We start from the raw sequence: 18,147 nt of genomic DNA on the forward strand, positions 1-18,147 counted from the left end.
CCTGAGCCTGATCTCACAAGTCGCAGGACATTTTTATATAAATGGGAACCCAGAACTTAACTTCAGGTGTAGCTGTCCGTGCTTCCTGGTAAGCCAAACTCAGGAATGTTCTAATTGTCCTTTGAGGATAAAATGATCAACTGCTAGCAACCTACAGACACCAAAACTGACTAAGACTGAGCAATGGTGACCATGTACTAAAGAACGAGTCTGGAATGACTACTCCATATGTGGTCAAAGCCTGCTGGTCATTTCTCAGGGACAGTTACTGCTTCCGCACAAACCCATACTGTCCACACATCAGCTATCTCCACAGCCTTACACTCACTACTGAATTCTGCCCAGGCTGCCCTCCATACCTTGGTTTTAGGTAGCTAAAAGATAGGAATGACATAGTTCTGCGCAAGTCAAGAAGACCAGTAAAATCCAGAAACAAGAGGGAGTTCCAAAGACGAAAGCACCGAACAAAGGCCAAGTACCAGTACTGGATCTACACTTAAGGAAACCAAGGATACTAAGTACAGTTTTCACAGACGCTCTTTGGCAAATCATGTTTGTTAACCATTTAGAAATATTCTTATGGAAAGTGTTAGAGAAAAATACGGCATCATTATTTAAATCTTCATGTATCAATATGGCTTACTAAATATGATCAGAGGATATGCCTGCTTTTTTATAGAAAGAAGCCAAATGAAAACCAAAGATCTTTAAATGCACATAAATATGGATCATCTCCTATCAGTTTGCAAATAAAGGGTATTTATACTTTGAACTTGGTATTTGCATCTCTAGACTGGCAAGAAATTTACAAGTATTAGAAATGAACTACTTGGAGAGCCTGGCTGGCTCAGCTGGAAGAGTGGGCAAACTTGATCTTGGGGTTGTAAATTTGAGCCCCACGTTGAGTACAGAGATTACTTTAAAAAAAGAAAGAAAGAAAGAAAGAAACCAACTACTTGCACTTCATAGGAGCACTGAAACAGTTTTTAGCCACCTGTGCAGTAATTAGTCTTGTTCATTGGAGCTTGACCTTGACTGCACATTAGAATCACCCGGGAGCCTTTAAAAAAAAAAAAAAAAAAAGTCCGTGCCTCAGCCTTACCCCAGACTAACTGAATTGGAATTTGCAGGGATGACACCCGGGCACTTAGATTTTTTTTAAAGCTCTGAAGGTAATTCCAGTGTACAAGCCCGAGAGAAGAACTCTTGTCTCTTCTCTGGACTTTGACCGAAGGCCAGGTCTCCACACCCAAAGTCAAGCGGACAAGGGAATCAGCTCTCAGTGGTCTAGGACTCACACCTCTCCAAGTCTCGCTATTCTAAAGTAGAAGTGAAAATGCTTTGGCTTTAAAGAACACAGAGACTATCTGAGTTTTTCTCCTCCGTTGGCAAGTCTAGACACAGTTGTCCTCGGTTGCTTCCAGATCTTATCATTTTATCGTATTCCTTGTCTTCTCCCTCAAGCAAAGGTGAAACTTTCTAAATATAATTTAAATATACATGTTACAGGCAATAAGCCTTAAGTCAATCTACCCACACAACACAGATTCTTAAGTTTAAGGAAATTAAAGAAGAGTAATTTTTTCAGTTTATCCTTTCTGCTTTCCTATGAGCTCTGGAATCTTTACCAGCCTAATCTGCAAAGGTTCAGAAAAGAAAACACGGTGACAAAGTGGCATTTACTTAATAGATTCCAAAAGGGCTTCAGTCAAGGATTTAAATGGTTGCAATTTGTAGTTTGCCATTTCGGTAGTAAGGAGCTTAAGTAACAAAATAAATCATTAGAATTTCATATGCATATTTTTTTAAGTGCTACCAAACTCTTCCTCCGAGAAAAGAACCTGTACATCATGAAGTAAACTTTCTGTATTCCTCATTTAAGAGATGTTAACTTTTGCCAGGTCAATAAGAACATGGGTTGTTGTGTTGGAACAAGATGAGTGAACGCCTACTGGCCTCACCAAAATGTTTATTCCTTCCTCGGGCTAAAACCAAATTCAGCACAAACAATTAGATGTTGCTTCTCAGGGGCCCTTTTGCTCACTTTCCTTTCCTGTGCTCTTGGGTGATGAGCGTGTCTAAGTATTAAGCTTTTTATATCAAAACCACATCACTGAATATTATAATTTTACTAGAATTCACCAAATGGTGCCAAGTACGGTTTTGGAAGGACGACCTTCCTGAATCTCTTTCCAGTGCAGGGATGGGAAGGCTGACCGTATATGACTGTACTATTTCCTGCTCAGGGACCAGTCTTCCCTCACCAGAGGAGGCCTTAATGAAATGACTTAGTATTTTCTGGACCTGTGACCAGAAAGTTGTATCCCGCCCCCCACCACTGATGGAGATTAAACACCACAGCCGCTGTGGTGAACCCGCTCCTGGTCTTTAGTACAACACTAATGAAATAGCTGCTGCCTGTATCATGCTTTACAGACTTCATTTACGTTTACTAACTCATCCTATTTTGAAAACCGTCCTGCGAGTTAGAGATTAACGTTCCTGCTCCAGAGGATAAATGTGAGAGCAGAGAAGTCACACAGCTTCATGAGGAGAGCAAGGACCCTGACCCCAGCCTGCAGACTCATGGCTCTTCCACCCCTCCACTTGACTAACAAGAGTGAGAACAGAAGACGCATCGTGTAACTAAGGAAGACAGGACGCCCAGTGTCTTTGGGCTTCTATATGCTGAATATTAGGGAGACAAGTCAGAAGCAGGGCCTAAGAGGCAACACCTCATGTGCTTATGCTCGTGAATGTCTCTTCCAGGACAGCCCGCGCCCCGAGAGTGCCCTCCAGCCCCTGTATGACAGTGCGCGGCTTCCCCTCTGTCGCGCTGCACCCCACAAGGGAGGGGGACAGGCGTGGGAGTTGCCAACGCACACGCAGCCCCCAAATGGAGCACCTCAGGAGGTAAGAGAAGTCAGCCATGCTTTTGTTCTGAGGTGAACTTCCTTGCTGACTCACACAGGGAAAGTGAGCTGAAGAACTATGCCCACCTTCACTTATGACTGTTTTCAAAACTCAGTTAACTGACACGTGTCAAGGCCTTGGAGATGAGGGAGTAAACTATGAGGAGCACGTGTGCACCAGCGTGTGAGAAGTAGTATCAGCGATGAGAAACCTGTTAGAGTTGCTATGGGAAAAACGTGTTGGAGTAAAAGCTGAGGAAACAAAAAAGCACAGCGGACAGCAAGGTGGGAAGAACCAGGTACGAAGAGCACAATAACCGTCCCAGCCCAAGAGGCCTAAGGCGTCACAAGCCTCCTCCCCGGCCTGGTCTCGATACCTGCTTGAATTTGCATTAATTTCCGCATGGTCCTGAGTTCTTGGAGGATGGCCTGCAACGTCGACTGGCAATTGCAAGTACAGCAGTTTGATCCAACGGACGAATTCATGGCCGGAAGTTCTCCTAAGCATCAGAGAAGAGAATGGCCCACTCCAAGCATCAACAACAAAATTACAAAGGGGTGGGGAGGGGGAAGAAGGTATCTTGACAGTAGTATGAGACAGTGCCCAAGGGATATGGACCTAATAATGGTTACCACCTGAATGTCGGAGGCCCCCGCTCGCTCACAGCAGGCCTCCCTAGTGCCACACCGGTGCATCTCAGGGGACAGCACTGTAAAAATTCACTAGAAACACACACTCCATTGTACAAAAATATGAGTTCTGAAAAGAACGGCCTTCCAGAAAAACCTGGGACACACCTGTTCTAAAATCTCACGTTAAAAATGAAATCTGTTTAACTATTAAAAAAAAAACAGTTTTTCGGGGCACCCGGGTGGCTTAGTCATTAAGTGTCTGCCTTCAGCTCAGGTCATGATCCAGGGTCCTGGGATCGAGCCCCACATCAGGCTCCCTGTTTGGCGGGAAGCCTGCTTCTCCCTCTTCACTCCCCCTGTTTGTGTTCCCTTTCTTGCTGTCTCTCTCTCTGTCAAATAAAGAAATAAAATCTTTTAAAAAATATATAGTTTTTCTAGTATTTCCCTAAATTAAGAACTGTCAACACATTAAAACTTTTAGAACACTCTCTGGGGGGTGGGACATCGGGGCGGGGAAGAGCGGGGGGAGCATAATGTACATGGGAGGCTGTATTCAGACTCAGTGGATTCCGAGCCGGGGGTGTGTTCCCTTTCCTCCACCTTAATGAAGGAGATCCTCATACATCTTTTCTCCATCCCCATGTTTTACATTTCCATCACTTTAGCCTCTTTATCTCTGTTGCAATTTAGTATCTTTTCCTTAATAAAACTGTCCTATTAAAGTAAACAGAGGTTGTCCCCTTGTCCTTGGGATGGATACAGGGGAACATTTGGAAAATCCCTCTTTCAGCAGCACTCCCTCTAGTGCCTGTATCCAGCCCGACCACTGGGAACTGGAAATGTGCTGCAGTTACTTAGGTTGTCCCTAGGCGCAATGGGAAAGTTCGAAGGATTGGATCTAATAGTATCTTTTATTATACATTAAATGCAATTTTAATTCTACGGTATGCATTATTTGAGGATACTACAAAAAACTTCACGTACGGACAACTTAAGGCTTGGGGTACCGTAATTATTTACACTCAAAGTTGTAGCAAACAGAAATGTTATAACTTTAAAAACTGCAAACAATTTCAATGAAATTCGAGGTAGTCAGTTATAGATGATGAATGTCTACTGAAAATAAGCAAACAATAAACACAAAAAATCTGTTTTCAAACCAATATGGGGGGGATTTATGTTTGTAACTTTTAACATTAATAACATTTCTCCAAGTAAATCCACCATCCTTGTTGTATGCTGTAAAACAGAACACTCTTTACACACAACTTATTGATGTTGGGTGAACTAACTTCATATACACCTAAGGGTGTCCTATTTCTCTTACCATTTCTTCCATGGCAGTCAAATTAGGAGGGTCTTATAGAATATTCCTAGTCACTATGCTAAGTACTGTCTTTATCATTTTTAGAGGACCAAATCAACCCTTTCCAGCTTGTTATAAATCATTTTCTAATTTTAAAGAGAACTGACTTCTTATTTTTATGGAGGAGTCTTTGAAGAGCCATGTCCCCTTAACTTGGAAGCATGCCAGCACGTGAATGTGATCTGGCTTATGCAATATTGAGAGAAAGAGAAGACTCCCCGTACGTCTCTTGGGGTCCCTCCTGTCTCATCAGCTGCGCCTCGGGATGGCTTTTCATGCCTCTGAACTGGTTACTGCAAATTGTGTTAAAAAATAATCAAAACAGTTTTCTTCTTGAAGAAATAATGAATGGAAAAAGGAAACCCTTAACTTTTCAAGGAAAATGAAAAATGCAGTCTTGCTTTTTCTTGTTCTCTTTCTGAAAACTAGAGATCTGCACATCCATATATAATTTATGGGACAACTAAAATCCAAGGTTACTGAATGGAAAGTTAACACATCCAAAAAAAATTTCAATTTCTTTAAGCTCTGGGGGAAAAAAATGCCATTTAATTTCTTTCTGAACAATTAGGAATTTAAATTAAGGAAATTTTATTCTAAAGGGATAATTTTCAGCCCCAATGAAGCCTGCCCCACAACAAGGGTCACCTGCTGCTGTTGCTGGAACGTGCCATAAAAGCGAAGGTGTCACTAGGATGTTGGGATATGTGTCCCCTTCCTTTCACCACAAGTCTTGTGCTCACAAAGAAAAGCAAAAAACAAAAAAGAATAGGATGTAATCATAATATACATATGACTGGAAGGTCCCTTTGATGACAAAGGGGAGCTCCTTCTGCCCTAATGTTCAGTCTCTTGTGATAAAAGTATCTGCATGTTGGCAAGTAATAGCTTTCACTTTTTAAAGGGCTGAAATCTCTACTAAGAAATCCTTACTTCTAACATAGAGCCTCAGTCTTGCTTCTCAATCTGGTTTTTTATACCCTTTGCGTTACTCAGTCAAGGCAGGTGACTAGGGAAGGATTTAATGTACTGAACTCAAAACCATGCTAAACATGTAGAAATAAAACACATTCAGACACACCCCTTACCCCCACAAGCATTCTCAATGTCTGATAATGACCATACCGTTGGAGCTCCCAGTGGTGTGGGGCTGACTCTGGAAGGTTCTAGAGCGGGTGCCATACTGCCCTGAGAACTGCCCACTGGGGGGTGGTAACTCATTCCATGCACCACGTGAAGGAGGGTGGAGGCTCTGTGGGGCCTCAGCAGAGGAGTTCAAACGTGGAGGCCAGACTGCATCCAAATCCTGGGGTTCTTCTTTTAATTTTTCTCCTTCTTTGCCTACACGTTGATAGATCCTCCCAGTGCTATCATTCAGTAATCTTCTCATTCCTGTGATTTGTTTTTTAATTTCCATGCTTTCATCTCCTAATGGAAACAGGGCCAAAGAGATCACTGTGCATGAGCAGAAGAAAAAATAATCCACTGCCAAAAAACACACCCCTTCTTTGGAAATGGGAACGATTCCTGAGTTCAGAAGCAAGCTTTCAGAAACTTAAGTAATCTATAAAAATTAAAGGCAAGAAAACTGGTTATGGTCTCAAGCAACCCATCATATTCCTGGTGCATCTCATTTTAATTTTCTTTCTGGCTAAGTTCTCTTAGGATAAAATAACTTTTCCTGAGCAGGTTTCCTCTGGAACACATCTTAAATTCCCTCTGAGGGAGGGTGTCATAAGAAAAATGAGCTGAGGCAAAAGACCCACGATGGGACAATAGGACTGAAAGCCCGGGCTTGGCTCTGCCGCAGACATTCACTTGGGTTGGATGTGGAAGCCAGCCAGCCCGCTCACCCACCGGGCCGGCAGGTGCAAGTACCAGGAAGAATATGTGGCATGGGTTGGGACAGAGAGCTTTCGGAGAATAGGCTGTCGGCACAGGAGACACCCCAGTATGATGCTGTTGCTAGAGGCATCACCTTCAGAAATGACAGTGTAGGAGCAGAGAGATATCCAAGGCAATGGAGGAGAGGGTTTTGTCTTTCTCCAGCCTTGACTCACACGGGGAGACGTCCCTGCAACTATGCCTTCCTGGACCTACCCAGACCAAATCTACTGCCATCCACTTTGTAACTATGTGTCTTCACTTTTTCCCCCCAATTACGGTTAAAAAACACACAACATAAAATTTACCATCTTAATCATTTTTTTAAAAAGATTTATTTGAGAGAGAGAGAGCACGTGCATCCACACACACCCTCGAGCAAGTGGGGGGAGGGGCAGAGGGAGAGACTCTTGAAGCAGACTCTCCATTGAGCAGGGAGCCCAATGAGAGGCTCGATCTCACCACTCTGAGATCATGACCTGAACCAAAATAAAGAGTCAGAGGCTTAACCAATTGAGCCACTAGGCACCTCACCATCTTAACCATTTTTAAGTGTGTAGTTCAGTTAATGATATTTGCATTGTTGTGCAACGGATCTCCAGAACTTTTACAATGGCTTTAAGATTCTTTTTCCCTAAAGGGATTTTGTTTTTGAACTAAGGTATCTCTAGATTGCACTGGGGGTACAATAAATACTACTTAAAGTCTAATATTAGGTATAAAATTGTTTCCGTATATAATAACATTAGAAGATGCTATGAGGAGTTGTTTTGGACCTCCTGTCTTTTTACCGTGGGCATCACCTGGTGTCCTCCCAAAGATTGAGAGAAGTGGATTTTTTCCCCTGGGTGTTAAAGTGGAAGTCTTATGCCAGGATTTCTGCACCCCACGCCCATATCTGGGAGTTAAAATAAAAGTCTCACACGGTCACTCCATTAAATGCTTGAAATTTAAACTATGCTGAAAACAAAAGATCTATAGAAAGTATCTATCAGGAAAAGCACAGCTCTGGCAGATAAATACAGCACATTTACTATAATGATATTTTAATGCACTTAGCATCATATAAGCCAGATTTCTTTGTAGAATTGGTAACTGTATAATGAATCTAGGTATTTTGTGTTGCCTAGCTAGATATTTAGCTAATTAATATATGGATATATTATTGAATATAAGGAAATTTTATATACTGCTTTGAGATAAGTATCTCCAATTTTTAAAAAGGTAATAAAAGTATTAATTCTGCCTTTACTACCTAACATGGGTGAACACAAATGGCACAGATTTCCAACTTTACAATATCGTTATGTGTTGGTGTCTGCTTGAGGGGAGAAATATTTTCATTTGTGATGAAACTATTTTTACCTCGAACACCTGCAAAAAGGACAACACAGAAACAGTAAGTGATATGCCAGATCTTAGGAGAATGAATGACTAAGCACGATTTAAATAATGCAGAGCCAGCAAAATTTACGACCTCCTCAGGATATCTCCGGCACAGGGTGTGTCTGGAAGAGCTCGGGGAGGAATTCCGAAGGAAAGCTGCACACAAACGTGGTGTTAGTTTCAGCACCCAAACACATACTTTCCTGGCTGGTGACCAGCACAGTCTGGGCAAGAAGCTGCTTTCCTGCGGGGTTTTTCTCCTCCATCTTCTCAATACGGGAGGCCGCGCACCGGCTGATTTCCGCGGGCACGGCTGGTGGCTGCCACGCCCCCCCTCCTGGCACCCTGGCAGGAGCTGTGCCCACTCGGCCGCCTTCTGCCTGCTCCTCCGGTTGGTGCCAACCTGCTTCTCTGCACGAACCCTGACACATCGAGCTAAAGGGATGCTCTCTCTTCAGAGCTTCCACCTCTGCTTTGGAGATCGAGCTCGACGATAGAGGGCTGTCCTCAGACGGAGAGAAAGAAAGCTACCGGATTTGGGACATGCTAAAAGCCAATGTGCTTTGTCACAATCTGAGTTTCTTAGTTCTGAAAATTACCAGAATGAATGAACAGGCCACTTGAGTTTCATATGCTTTCTGTGTTTGTGGGGAGGGTCAGAACTCAGCCCTACAAGTTGAGTCTGCAAGAGGAGATGAGAGTATGCAGGGAGCCTCTGGTTAGGGGCCATCTCAGCAATGTTTAGAAACATTTCTTCTGAAGTCACAACAAAAACCCACCAAATGACAACAAATCAGGACCCGGTGGGGCCCAAGGAGGAAGACACAGTGCTGGGAAGGAGGACAGCTCACAGTTTATCTGCCTGCAGAGGATCTCAAAGGACAGAAGACAGCGACCTGCTGCAGTCAATGAGGGGAAAGTCAGCGGGGAAGGCGGAGGAAGGCTGAGCTCAGAAAGCTCCTCAGAAGAGACAGCCTGGGCATCCCTAGAGGACAACCAGATGGATGTGTGCACATGTCGTCGGGGTAACTGAACTGTCCTTCCTTTGGCCAGAGAAGCAGGGAGTAGCACTGAAAATCCCACCTGAAGAAGATGTCCTGGAGTCCTGCTACACCTACGGGCGATGGCGGTCTTTGGCAGAGAGAGCGGAGAACCTTCCCCACGGGGGGAAGATGGAGCGAGGGTCAGAAACGAGAGCCAGAGATCAAACCATCCGAGTAAACGGACATAAACTGGGATGGAGTGGGTGCCGAACGCAGCAGGCAGGCTGAGAGGGCACAGGTTCTTTGACTTAAAACGAAATGGTGAAAAGTATGTAAGAGATTGAGATGGGAAGCATTAGTTGACTTTACTTGTCTTTCCAGTTGGGATCGGTCAGCTTCTTCGCCATGTTTAATGCCAGGAAAAGGAAGCTCCGCAAGCATGATTCTATAAGGAAACGTGCACACTTTCTTCATTTCTTTCCAAATCTATGTCTTTACTTACACTCAACTCCAAGGGGCTGAATCTTTTTAGGAAAGACAAAAAGAAATTTTACTAAAAGGTATAACAACCTCAACTAAAATCCTTTTGAGAGTTTGGACAAGGTCTTTAAAAAAATTGCAGAATGAATTCCATCTTGGGCTAAATTTCCAGACTCTACCAGATCACTTTTCTTTGCATAAACAACATACAGGTATATCATAATAATAATCCTACATATGATGGGTCTACATAATAATACATACAAAGTCTTGCAACACAGAGATCATACATGATCTCTCTTAAGTTGGCCAGGAGGGAAGGATTTGCTACACAAATCATCATGGTCTGGGATGATAAAAGAAAAAGCTGGTAACATACAAATATATAGTAAGAGATTATGTGTAAACATCTTTTTTTAAAAATGAAGTTTATTTTTTTTTAAGATTTTTATTTATTTGACAGACAGAGATCACAAGAAGGCAGAGAGGCAGGCAGAGAGAGGGAGGGCGAAGCAGGCTCCCCACTGAGGAGAGAGCCCGACGCAGGGCTCCATCCCAGGACCCTGGGATCATGACCTGAGCCGAAGGCAGATGCTTAACCCACTGAGCCACCCGGTGTCTACCTCTAAATGTCTTACTATGAAGATTCACAGAGAACAGTTATCCTATCTTTGCTCTACAAATGTTCTCATGTAGATGCATGGTATGTAGTCCATAAAATTTTCCTAAGTGAATGAAAGAAATGGCTTTTTGAAACCAGAATGAATCCAGTAGAATTAAATGTAATACTAACATTATAAGCAAACACTATACTCATAGAGTGAAGTGAAAAAAGTCACAGAAATAAATTGTTCAACAAACATTTATCAAGCACTTTCTGGGCCTCAGAGATGTAAAGATCATCTGGCACAAATTAAAAGATAGCCCCTCTCCAAATCTCTTGACATTTTTTACCCAGAATGCTTTATATTGATCGGTTGTTCTGAAAAATGGTCCTGATTTTTCCTGGCCCGTTGACCTCTAACATTGTGGACCTCGTGCCGCAGGACTTAAACCAGCGAACTACCCTACTATTTGCCAATGATTTTCTTCCTGCTAAAGCTAAAGACCTTCCCTGATGGTCCTGCTTTCCCTGAAGCCCCTCCCTTTGGGGCTGGAGATGGTGGCTCCCCAAAACATCACACTTCCGGCCCCAGGAGAAAGCTTACTCTTGTCTGAGCAGATGCCCCAGAGCTGTCCCCTTTCCCCTTCTTCCTCAACGGCGGTTCTGTGTGCCAGGAGTTCAAGCTCTCTAAGGGGAAGGACAGGTGATGAAGTTGAACTGTAGAGCAAGGTCATCCCATTAAGGGCCATACATGCCAGGCGAAGGAAGAATAATTTTACACGGGAGATACTAGGTTATTACCCTGGGTAATTTTAGATGCATATCTCTTTCAATAGAAGGACAGTAAATAATCAGGTCTATCCCATAGAAAAATAATTCTGGTAAAACTATGGAGAATGCGGTGTGGTGAAAGAAAACCAGTTAGTTACAGTGTCCTTGCTGATGGCTCGGTGAAGGACCTGAGAGTCTGTGTCAGGACTGGAGGGGCTGCGGCTGGAGAGAGACCCTGAAGAAGCTTCATCAGACAGACCTGGTGATGGGCTGGACATGGGGACAGTGGGGGTGGTGAAGGACGAGAACCCATTTAAGAGACACCATGATTTCTACTGGGAATTAAGAAAAAAAGGTTGCTGTGGAGTGAGGTTATAATGATAGTTCTGACAAAGAAAATTCCGACAATAAGCAGGCAACTGGGAATGCAACCGCATTCATGGCTGGGGCATGAAGTGGACTCCAGAGCCATCCTCTTAATAGTTGCTACTGCCACTACCAGTAGTAGCCAGCCCTCTGGGCCGAGTAAGCCCCTGGGGTTCACTAACAACTCAGGGGGTGGAAGGGCACCTTATACAGAGACGCCACATTTCCTATCAATCCAGCATGCAGACAGCGTGAAACCCCCATGTCCACAGGAGAAGAGCCACAAGCTCATCTGTTTCCAAGCTGGCAAAGTGGGTCACCTCATTCCTCCTGGGCTTCTGACCCCTGGGCAAGCAACAGTCACCTTGGTCAGAAGTGAATCATCTGCCAAGCCCTCCCTCCCTCCTGCCACCAACAAGAAGTCCACCACGGAAGCGCCACCCTTGGTACCACGCCTCAACAGGAGGACTGACAGAATCCTAAAGAACCGAGGGACCATTCCACCATATTTGGCACTGGTCGACCTTCATTATACTGTCATGTCCAGTTTTGTACTATTTTAAAGAGGTCATTGGGAGTCTTTAGGATGTCATGAAAAGTCAACAGGAAAGGTTAAAGGGACAAGGACAGGTTACTGGAGTTGGGTGTTTCACTGAGAAATAAAAGTTTTTCCAGTGACTCATCTTCGACTATACTATGGGCTGTTATGGGTAGAACGTTGTTCTTTATCACCAAAGGAGAAATGGATTGCACTGGAGCTTCTAGGCAGGAGGCTGGGCATATCTGGTCTTCAAGAGCTGATCCTTCCAGCCCATAAACACCAACCGTGCAGCAGAGATGCAGCAGAGAACATGTGCAGAAGGAGGGACAAGAATGCTTTTGTGTTTGGGATGATGAAGAAGTTCAGGAAACGGACAGAGGTGGTGGTTGCACAATACTGAATATACTTCTTTTAAAAAAAAAGAGAGAAAGAAAGGATGCTTTAAAGCTTCTTGTGTTTTTCAGGTAACGAAGTGTTAAAAGATAAAGAAGTTGAGTACATCAGTAAGAAGCACTAGGAGGACCGGATTTATACTAAACAGTCCAACTATGTCTTCTCAAGCACTAGTAGAAGCAGCACAGGGCCCCGGTGTAGAAGAGACTCCCCCACAGCAGCTCAAATGACAGCACTGAGAGAGAGCAGGAGAAGGGGACAGGGTGCTTCTGGCCAACGCTACAGCTTTCTTGAGCACAAATCTCAACAAACAGTCTCAGAGCAGAGGAAAGGGAAGCAGACGCTGTGCTGTGGGGAGGCCTGAGGTCCACATCCTCGTTCCAAGCCCATCCTCACACACACAGGCTATCAAGTTTCCACCTGGCCACCCTCAGGGCTGAGAGCCGTGTTGACAAAGCACAGGCAAGACTGGGATTCTACCTCAGCAAAAATGGTCTGAAAAGCATGAATTTACAGAGCAATCGTTTCCAAGTGAGCCCTTTCCTCTAATGCAATCTTAAGCGGGACCCCAATAAATAAAGCAGAGTAAAGCCTGCTAAAGAGAACATGCCAGAACACACATTCCTGCATCAGTCCCTGGAGCGCATTCAGGAACTCTGTGGGCACCACACCACGGAGTCTAAATGCCACTGAGACGGAAGGAGGCAAAGAGTATCTCCAGAATCATTTGCTTGGTTGAATCAAACACTCTGGTAAGGAGTATCTCAGCCGCGTGTGCGTTGGCACATGTGCGGGGACCCAGTTAAACTGAAAGGTAGAAGTGCAAATAATTAAGCAGCTCAGTATATACATGGCATTTTCATTTAAAGGGCAACTAAGATCCTTTCAAATCTATTTAGGGAATAACAGGTTCATTCATCCATTCAATAAATATTTACTGTACTACTACTAAATATGAGATACTGTGGGACTAAAAAAAGGAAAAGAAAAGAGATATAAGCTCCAGTGGCTCACTGTGAGGGTGCGCAGTCCAGCAGGGCAGACACTTGAATGTACAGATAATTTTAAAAACACGATGCCTCTCTTCTAATGAATGGAAGGCTCACCCAGGATAAGCCACCTGAAGCCAGGGTGGGAGGCTGGAGCTCTTTTTATTGAAGGCATATGAAGCCAGGACAGGTACCAGGAGAGGATGCCATGGATCCGAGCTGGAAAATAGGCCTTCAAAGCAAAAAGAACTTGAGACGACTCTTTAGGGCCCAAAGAGCAAAGACAGACCAGGAAATGAAGCAAAGCCTAGTGATTCAAAAGGGGCCAACAGCATTAGTACTGAGCTGTAAGAAAAGAATGAGATCTTGCCATTGGCAACAACATGGATGGACCCAGAGGGTGTCGTGTGAAGTGAAATAAATCAGACAGAGACAGATAGATACCATAGGCTTTCACTTATCTGTGGAATTTAAAAAGCAAAAACATCCAAACAAAACTGAAACATACTCTTAAGGCACAGAGAACTGGGGGTCGCCAGAGAGGAGAGAATAGGAGGATGAGCAAAATAGATGAAGGGGATTAAGAGGGAGAGAAGTCCAGTTGTACAGTAAGACAAGGGGATGAAAAGTGTAGCATCAGGAATCTCGTCAATAATATTGTAATCAGGGCGCCTGGGTGGCTCAGTGGGTTAAGCCGCTGCCTTCGGCTCAGGTCATGATCTCAGGGTCCTGGGATCGAGTCCCGCATCGGGCTCTCTGCTCGGCAGGGAGCCTGTTTCCTCCTCCTCTCTCTCTCTGCCTGCCTCTCTACCTACTTGTGATCTCTCTCTGTCAAATAAATAAATAAAATCTTAAAAAAAAAAAAAAAAAAAAAACAATAATATTGTAATCATGTTGTCTGGTGTCTACGGGAAGCACCGGGTAATGTACAGAATTGTCTGTCTGCCGTACACCTGAAGCTACCATACGTTGTACATCAACTACTTTTCAATAAATAAATAAAATCAACTGGACAGCTATAGAAAATGGGCTGTCATACTGCTTCTCAAATGTGTCCCTCAAAGAACACCTACAAAGGAGAATAAACACATAGAAGAAGTTTGGACGCAAAGTCCTAAAAAGGGACTAGGGAATAATTTTCCTTGAGTCTTCATATTTCACCTTAAAAAATCAATGCCAGTGTTATGCTCTGCTCTCTACCCATCAAGTGCAGGTTCCTGTTAAATTGGACTGGTCAGCAGGAGGAGACGCTGGGCTGTTACAGAAGGCCAAGGACTTGGCTTTTTAAGTCAGGCTTTTGAATCCCCCCAGCGACTTTCTTTCTTTCTTTTTTTTTTTTTTTAATTTTTATTTATTTATTTGACAGAGAGAGAGATCACAAGTAGGCAGAGAGAAGGGAGAAGCAGGCCCCCTGCCGAGCAGAGAGCCCGATGTGGGGCTCAATCCAAGGACCTTGAGATCATGGCCTGAGCTGAAGGCGGAGGCTTAACCCACTGAGCCACCCAGGCGCCACCCCTCCCCACCCAGCGACTTTCTAAGAGAACATCTCTAGCGTCCATGACGGAACAGACAAAACCAAGAGATTACATGAGAAATGTCCTGGACATTGCATGAATTACAAGGAATTGAGAGGCCGTTTTAAACCGGGAGCGCAACAGCCAGTGTCATGAAGATGCCTGATGTGAGCGGGTCAGTAAAGACGGCTGGCATTTCCACGGGCACTTCTGGAAAGAAGAGAGAGGGAACGGTATCGAGCCAAGACTGAACACAGAGAAAAACAGAATGGGTAATGGTAAACAAGCTAACTCAGCTGGAGTTGAGGCACGGAGTGGGCCAAGTGAACAACAGAAAGTCACTGAAGCTTTTACTTTATCCCGCAATGTCAGGAAGTCAACAAGGTTTTTCCATGAGACTCGCTGTGATACATAAAGAGTAGCTGGAACTCCCCAACCAATCCCAGAGTCAGAATCGCTCCCCCAAATGCTCTTGTACCATGGAAAACGAACTTTTATAATAACTACAACATGGCTGTCCAACTGAATGCTCTTTGGATGTGTAATTCCAGCCATTGTTATCAGAAGCCATCACTTTAAACAATGTTCAAGAATAATTAAGCCAGGGGCACCTGGGTGGCTCAGTGGTTAAGCGTCTGCCTTCAGCTCAGGTCATGATCCCAGGATCCTGGGATTGAATCCCGCATTAGGCTCCTTGCTTCTCCCTCTGCCTGCCACTTCCCCTCCTTGTGTGCTCGCTCTCTCTCTCTCTCTGACAAATAAATAAAATCTTAAAAAATAAGAAACAGTTTAAATCCCTTTATCTCCATAATTATTAATGTAAAGAAAATTAAATGACATTCTTTATCTATTAATTTGGCAAAGACTGTAGCTTCATAAAACCCATTTTTGGTGGAAGTGTAGGGTTACAGTTGCTCTCACATACTGTTGGTAGGGAACCTTTCTGGAGGGAAATTCAGCAATTCCACTACCAGGAATTGATCCTATAGAAACATCCCACCAAGTACCCATGACATATATACAAGGATATGCACGATGGCATTATTGTACTCATGAAACCCTGCAAATCATCCAAACATTTGTCAATGGAGCTTCAGATAAGTGAATAATGGCATGTTGGTATAATGAAATTATGATACATGTTTACATATCCTGTAAAGAACGAAATAGCCCTTTTTATAGTCATTTGGAGGTATGTGCAAGACAAACTGTAAACTTGTGATGGTTGATATCACAGTGACTTCATTCACTACCTTATAACCAGGGCTGACTGTCTGCCTCAAGCTAGGCACTCAGTTCTTGTAGAATACACTGAGCCTCGGTTAAGCAAAAAAGTTATAAAACGTTATATAGCATAGTCCCATTTTCCTTTCATTATAACACACACAAAAACAACTCTATTGTTAACAGTGCTTGTTACTGGAGAGTCTGATGGGGACAGGATGCTCTCCTTTTCACTTTCTATCTTTTTTTCACCTTTCTCAATTTTAAGTTTAAAAATGGTTTTGAAATTATTTGAAACGTATTTTTTTTTTGGTAAGAAAAAAATGACCTAGAAGAATTATGTACGATCCTTTCCCTGTGGTATTCTGAAGCTAGGTATAGTGGCAGCTTTGGACATGAAAGCATCTTACAGTGTCACCCAGGAACAGACGAAGGTGGACAGGAGTGAGAAAAAGGGGGCTAGAGGTAGCAGCAAAAGCAAGTCAAGGAAAGAGGATGCTGGGGTGCAGTCTCTTTTGCACCTCTTGGTGTACAGGTCAAGATAACTTTCCTCTGAAGCTCACACAAGCCATGTATTCTGTATTTTTTTTTTAAGTTTGTTTATGTATGTGTGTGTGTGTATACGTGTGTAAGTAATCTTTATAGCTAATGGGCTCGAACTCATGACCCTGAGATCAAGAGTCACATGCTCTTCCAACTGAGCCGGCCAAGCACCCCAACCCTTGTATTATTATTATTATTATTATTTTTTAAGTAATTTGGCAGTATGTAGTGGGAAAAGTGTTACAGTCACCATTTATGAAGTACTCACTATGTACCACGTCCTTGGGCAAACTCTGCCTACTTTTAATCCTGATGACAAGGTAAGAGTTTTGAATGTTGATGAATACATTTTACCCAGGAAATAACAGAGACTTTGAGATTGGAGTTTTAAACTGGGTAGGTCAGGCTCCAATGTCCATGAACTACTCTACTAAAACGCTCAAGGAACAGGCTGACTGGCAGGAATGAGGCCATTCACAAAATAATGCAGCCACGTGGTATCCAGGAAGCAGTGAGGACACACACTGGGTGCTGTGTGAACCAGTTAGCACCTTAACCACCCGTTATGTTAACACATATGGTGGAAACAATTCAGTCATTGCACCAAACCATCTATGAATTTCAGCTTAGTTGTACTGTTTCTAAGTAAGGAGAATAAGGCTCAGGTATTTCTTTTTAAATTGGCAGCACGTTTCACGTGAATCCTGTGAGTTCTACAAAAGCCAAATATTAACACTTAGAGGATGCACAATCAGAATTTATTTATGTTCGCGATCCTGTGAAACATAGCAAAAGTCTTTGAATGCTGGCAATAGACAGAGCTTAAATAAAACAAGACTAGCATAGGAGCTGCTTCTGTATTCCTGTAGTGGCCTAGCCTAAATCTCGCCTTTATTTAACAAGAGGTAAAATGTTCATAACTTGGTCTGGAAAGAGTCCTTTTCAACAGAATTTGAAGTGCTAATCCTCTGCTCTCCTGTACAGAAAACTTCTAAAAGAATGCTCAGGGGATGCCTGGGTGGCTCAGTCGGTTAGGCTGCTGCCTTCGACTCGGGTTATGATCCCGGGGTTCTAGGATCGAGTCCTGAATCGTGCTCCTTGTCCAGTGGGGAGCCTACTTCTCTCTCTGCCTCTGCCTGCTACTCTGCCTCCTTGTGCTCTCTCTATGACTAATAAATAAAATCTTTAAAAAAAAAAAATGCTCAGAGTGCAAATCTCCTCTCTCCGAGCCCTCAGTTTACACATGCCATTCAGAGACCAGTTAATTGTGAACGTGTTTAAGAAAAAGGCCACACTGTTTCTTCGGCCATTTAAAATTTTAAAATATTCCTAGTTATATTATATACACGCTATTGTCCTGTCTCATCTTCAGTGCGAATAGTGTTCCTGGTGACGAGAAACGGATCATATTCACAGCACCTTTTTTTCCTGAGGATTTCAGGAACTCCGCTGAGTCTGGGTCCAAAGCACCTGGAGAGTGGTAGCCTTTCCTGAGTGACACTAATGACAGAGCTCCAAGGGTAAGGCAGTCATGGCTTAGGTCGGTGGGTTCCAACCT

The 18,147-nt window shown here is 43.5% G+C and overlaps 1 protein-coding gene across 10 annotated transcripts in view; it reads right to left on the reverse strand.

Annotated features, from left to right (window-relative positions):
- BEND7 (BEN domain containing 7) overlaps positions 1-18,147 on the reverse strand; it is a 79,222-nt gene that overhangs the window by 46,582 nt on the left and 14,493 nt on the right. For all 10 annotated transcript variants that reach the window (XM_045069166.1, XM_045069162.1, XM_045069158.1 and 7 more), the window contains 2 exons: positions 6,037-6,339; positions 3,290-3,412 (listed from right to left, as the gene is read on the reverse strand). In XM_045069166.1, coding sequence (XP_044925101.1) covers positions 3,290-3,412; positions 6,037-6,328 — 415 coding nt within the window. In that variant the 5' untranslated portion in view covers positions 6,329-6,339. The remainder of the gene's footprint in view (positions 1-3,289; positions 3,413-6,036; positions 6,340-18,147) is intronic.

This window comes from Mustela putorius, unplaced genomic scaffold (assembly GCF_011764305.1).
Source record: "Mustela putorius furo isolate JIRA1106 unplaced genomic scaffold, ASM1176430v1.1 tig00003913_pilon_pilon_pilon, whole genome shotgun sequence".
Classification (NCBI taxonomy): domain Eukaryota; kingdom Metazoa; phylum Chordata; class Mammalia; order Carnivora; family Mustelidae; genus Mustela; species Mustela putorius.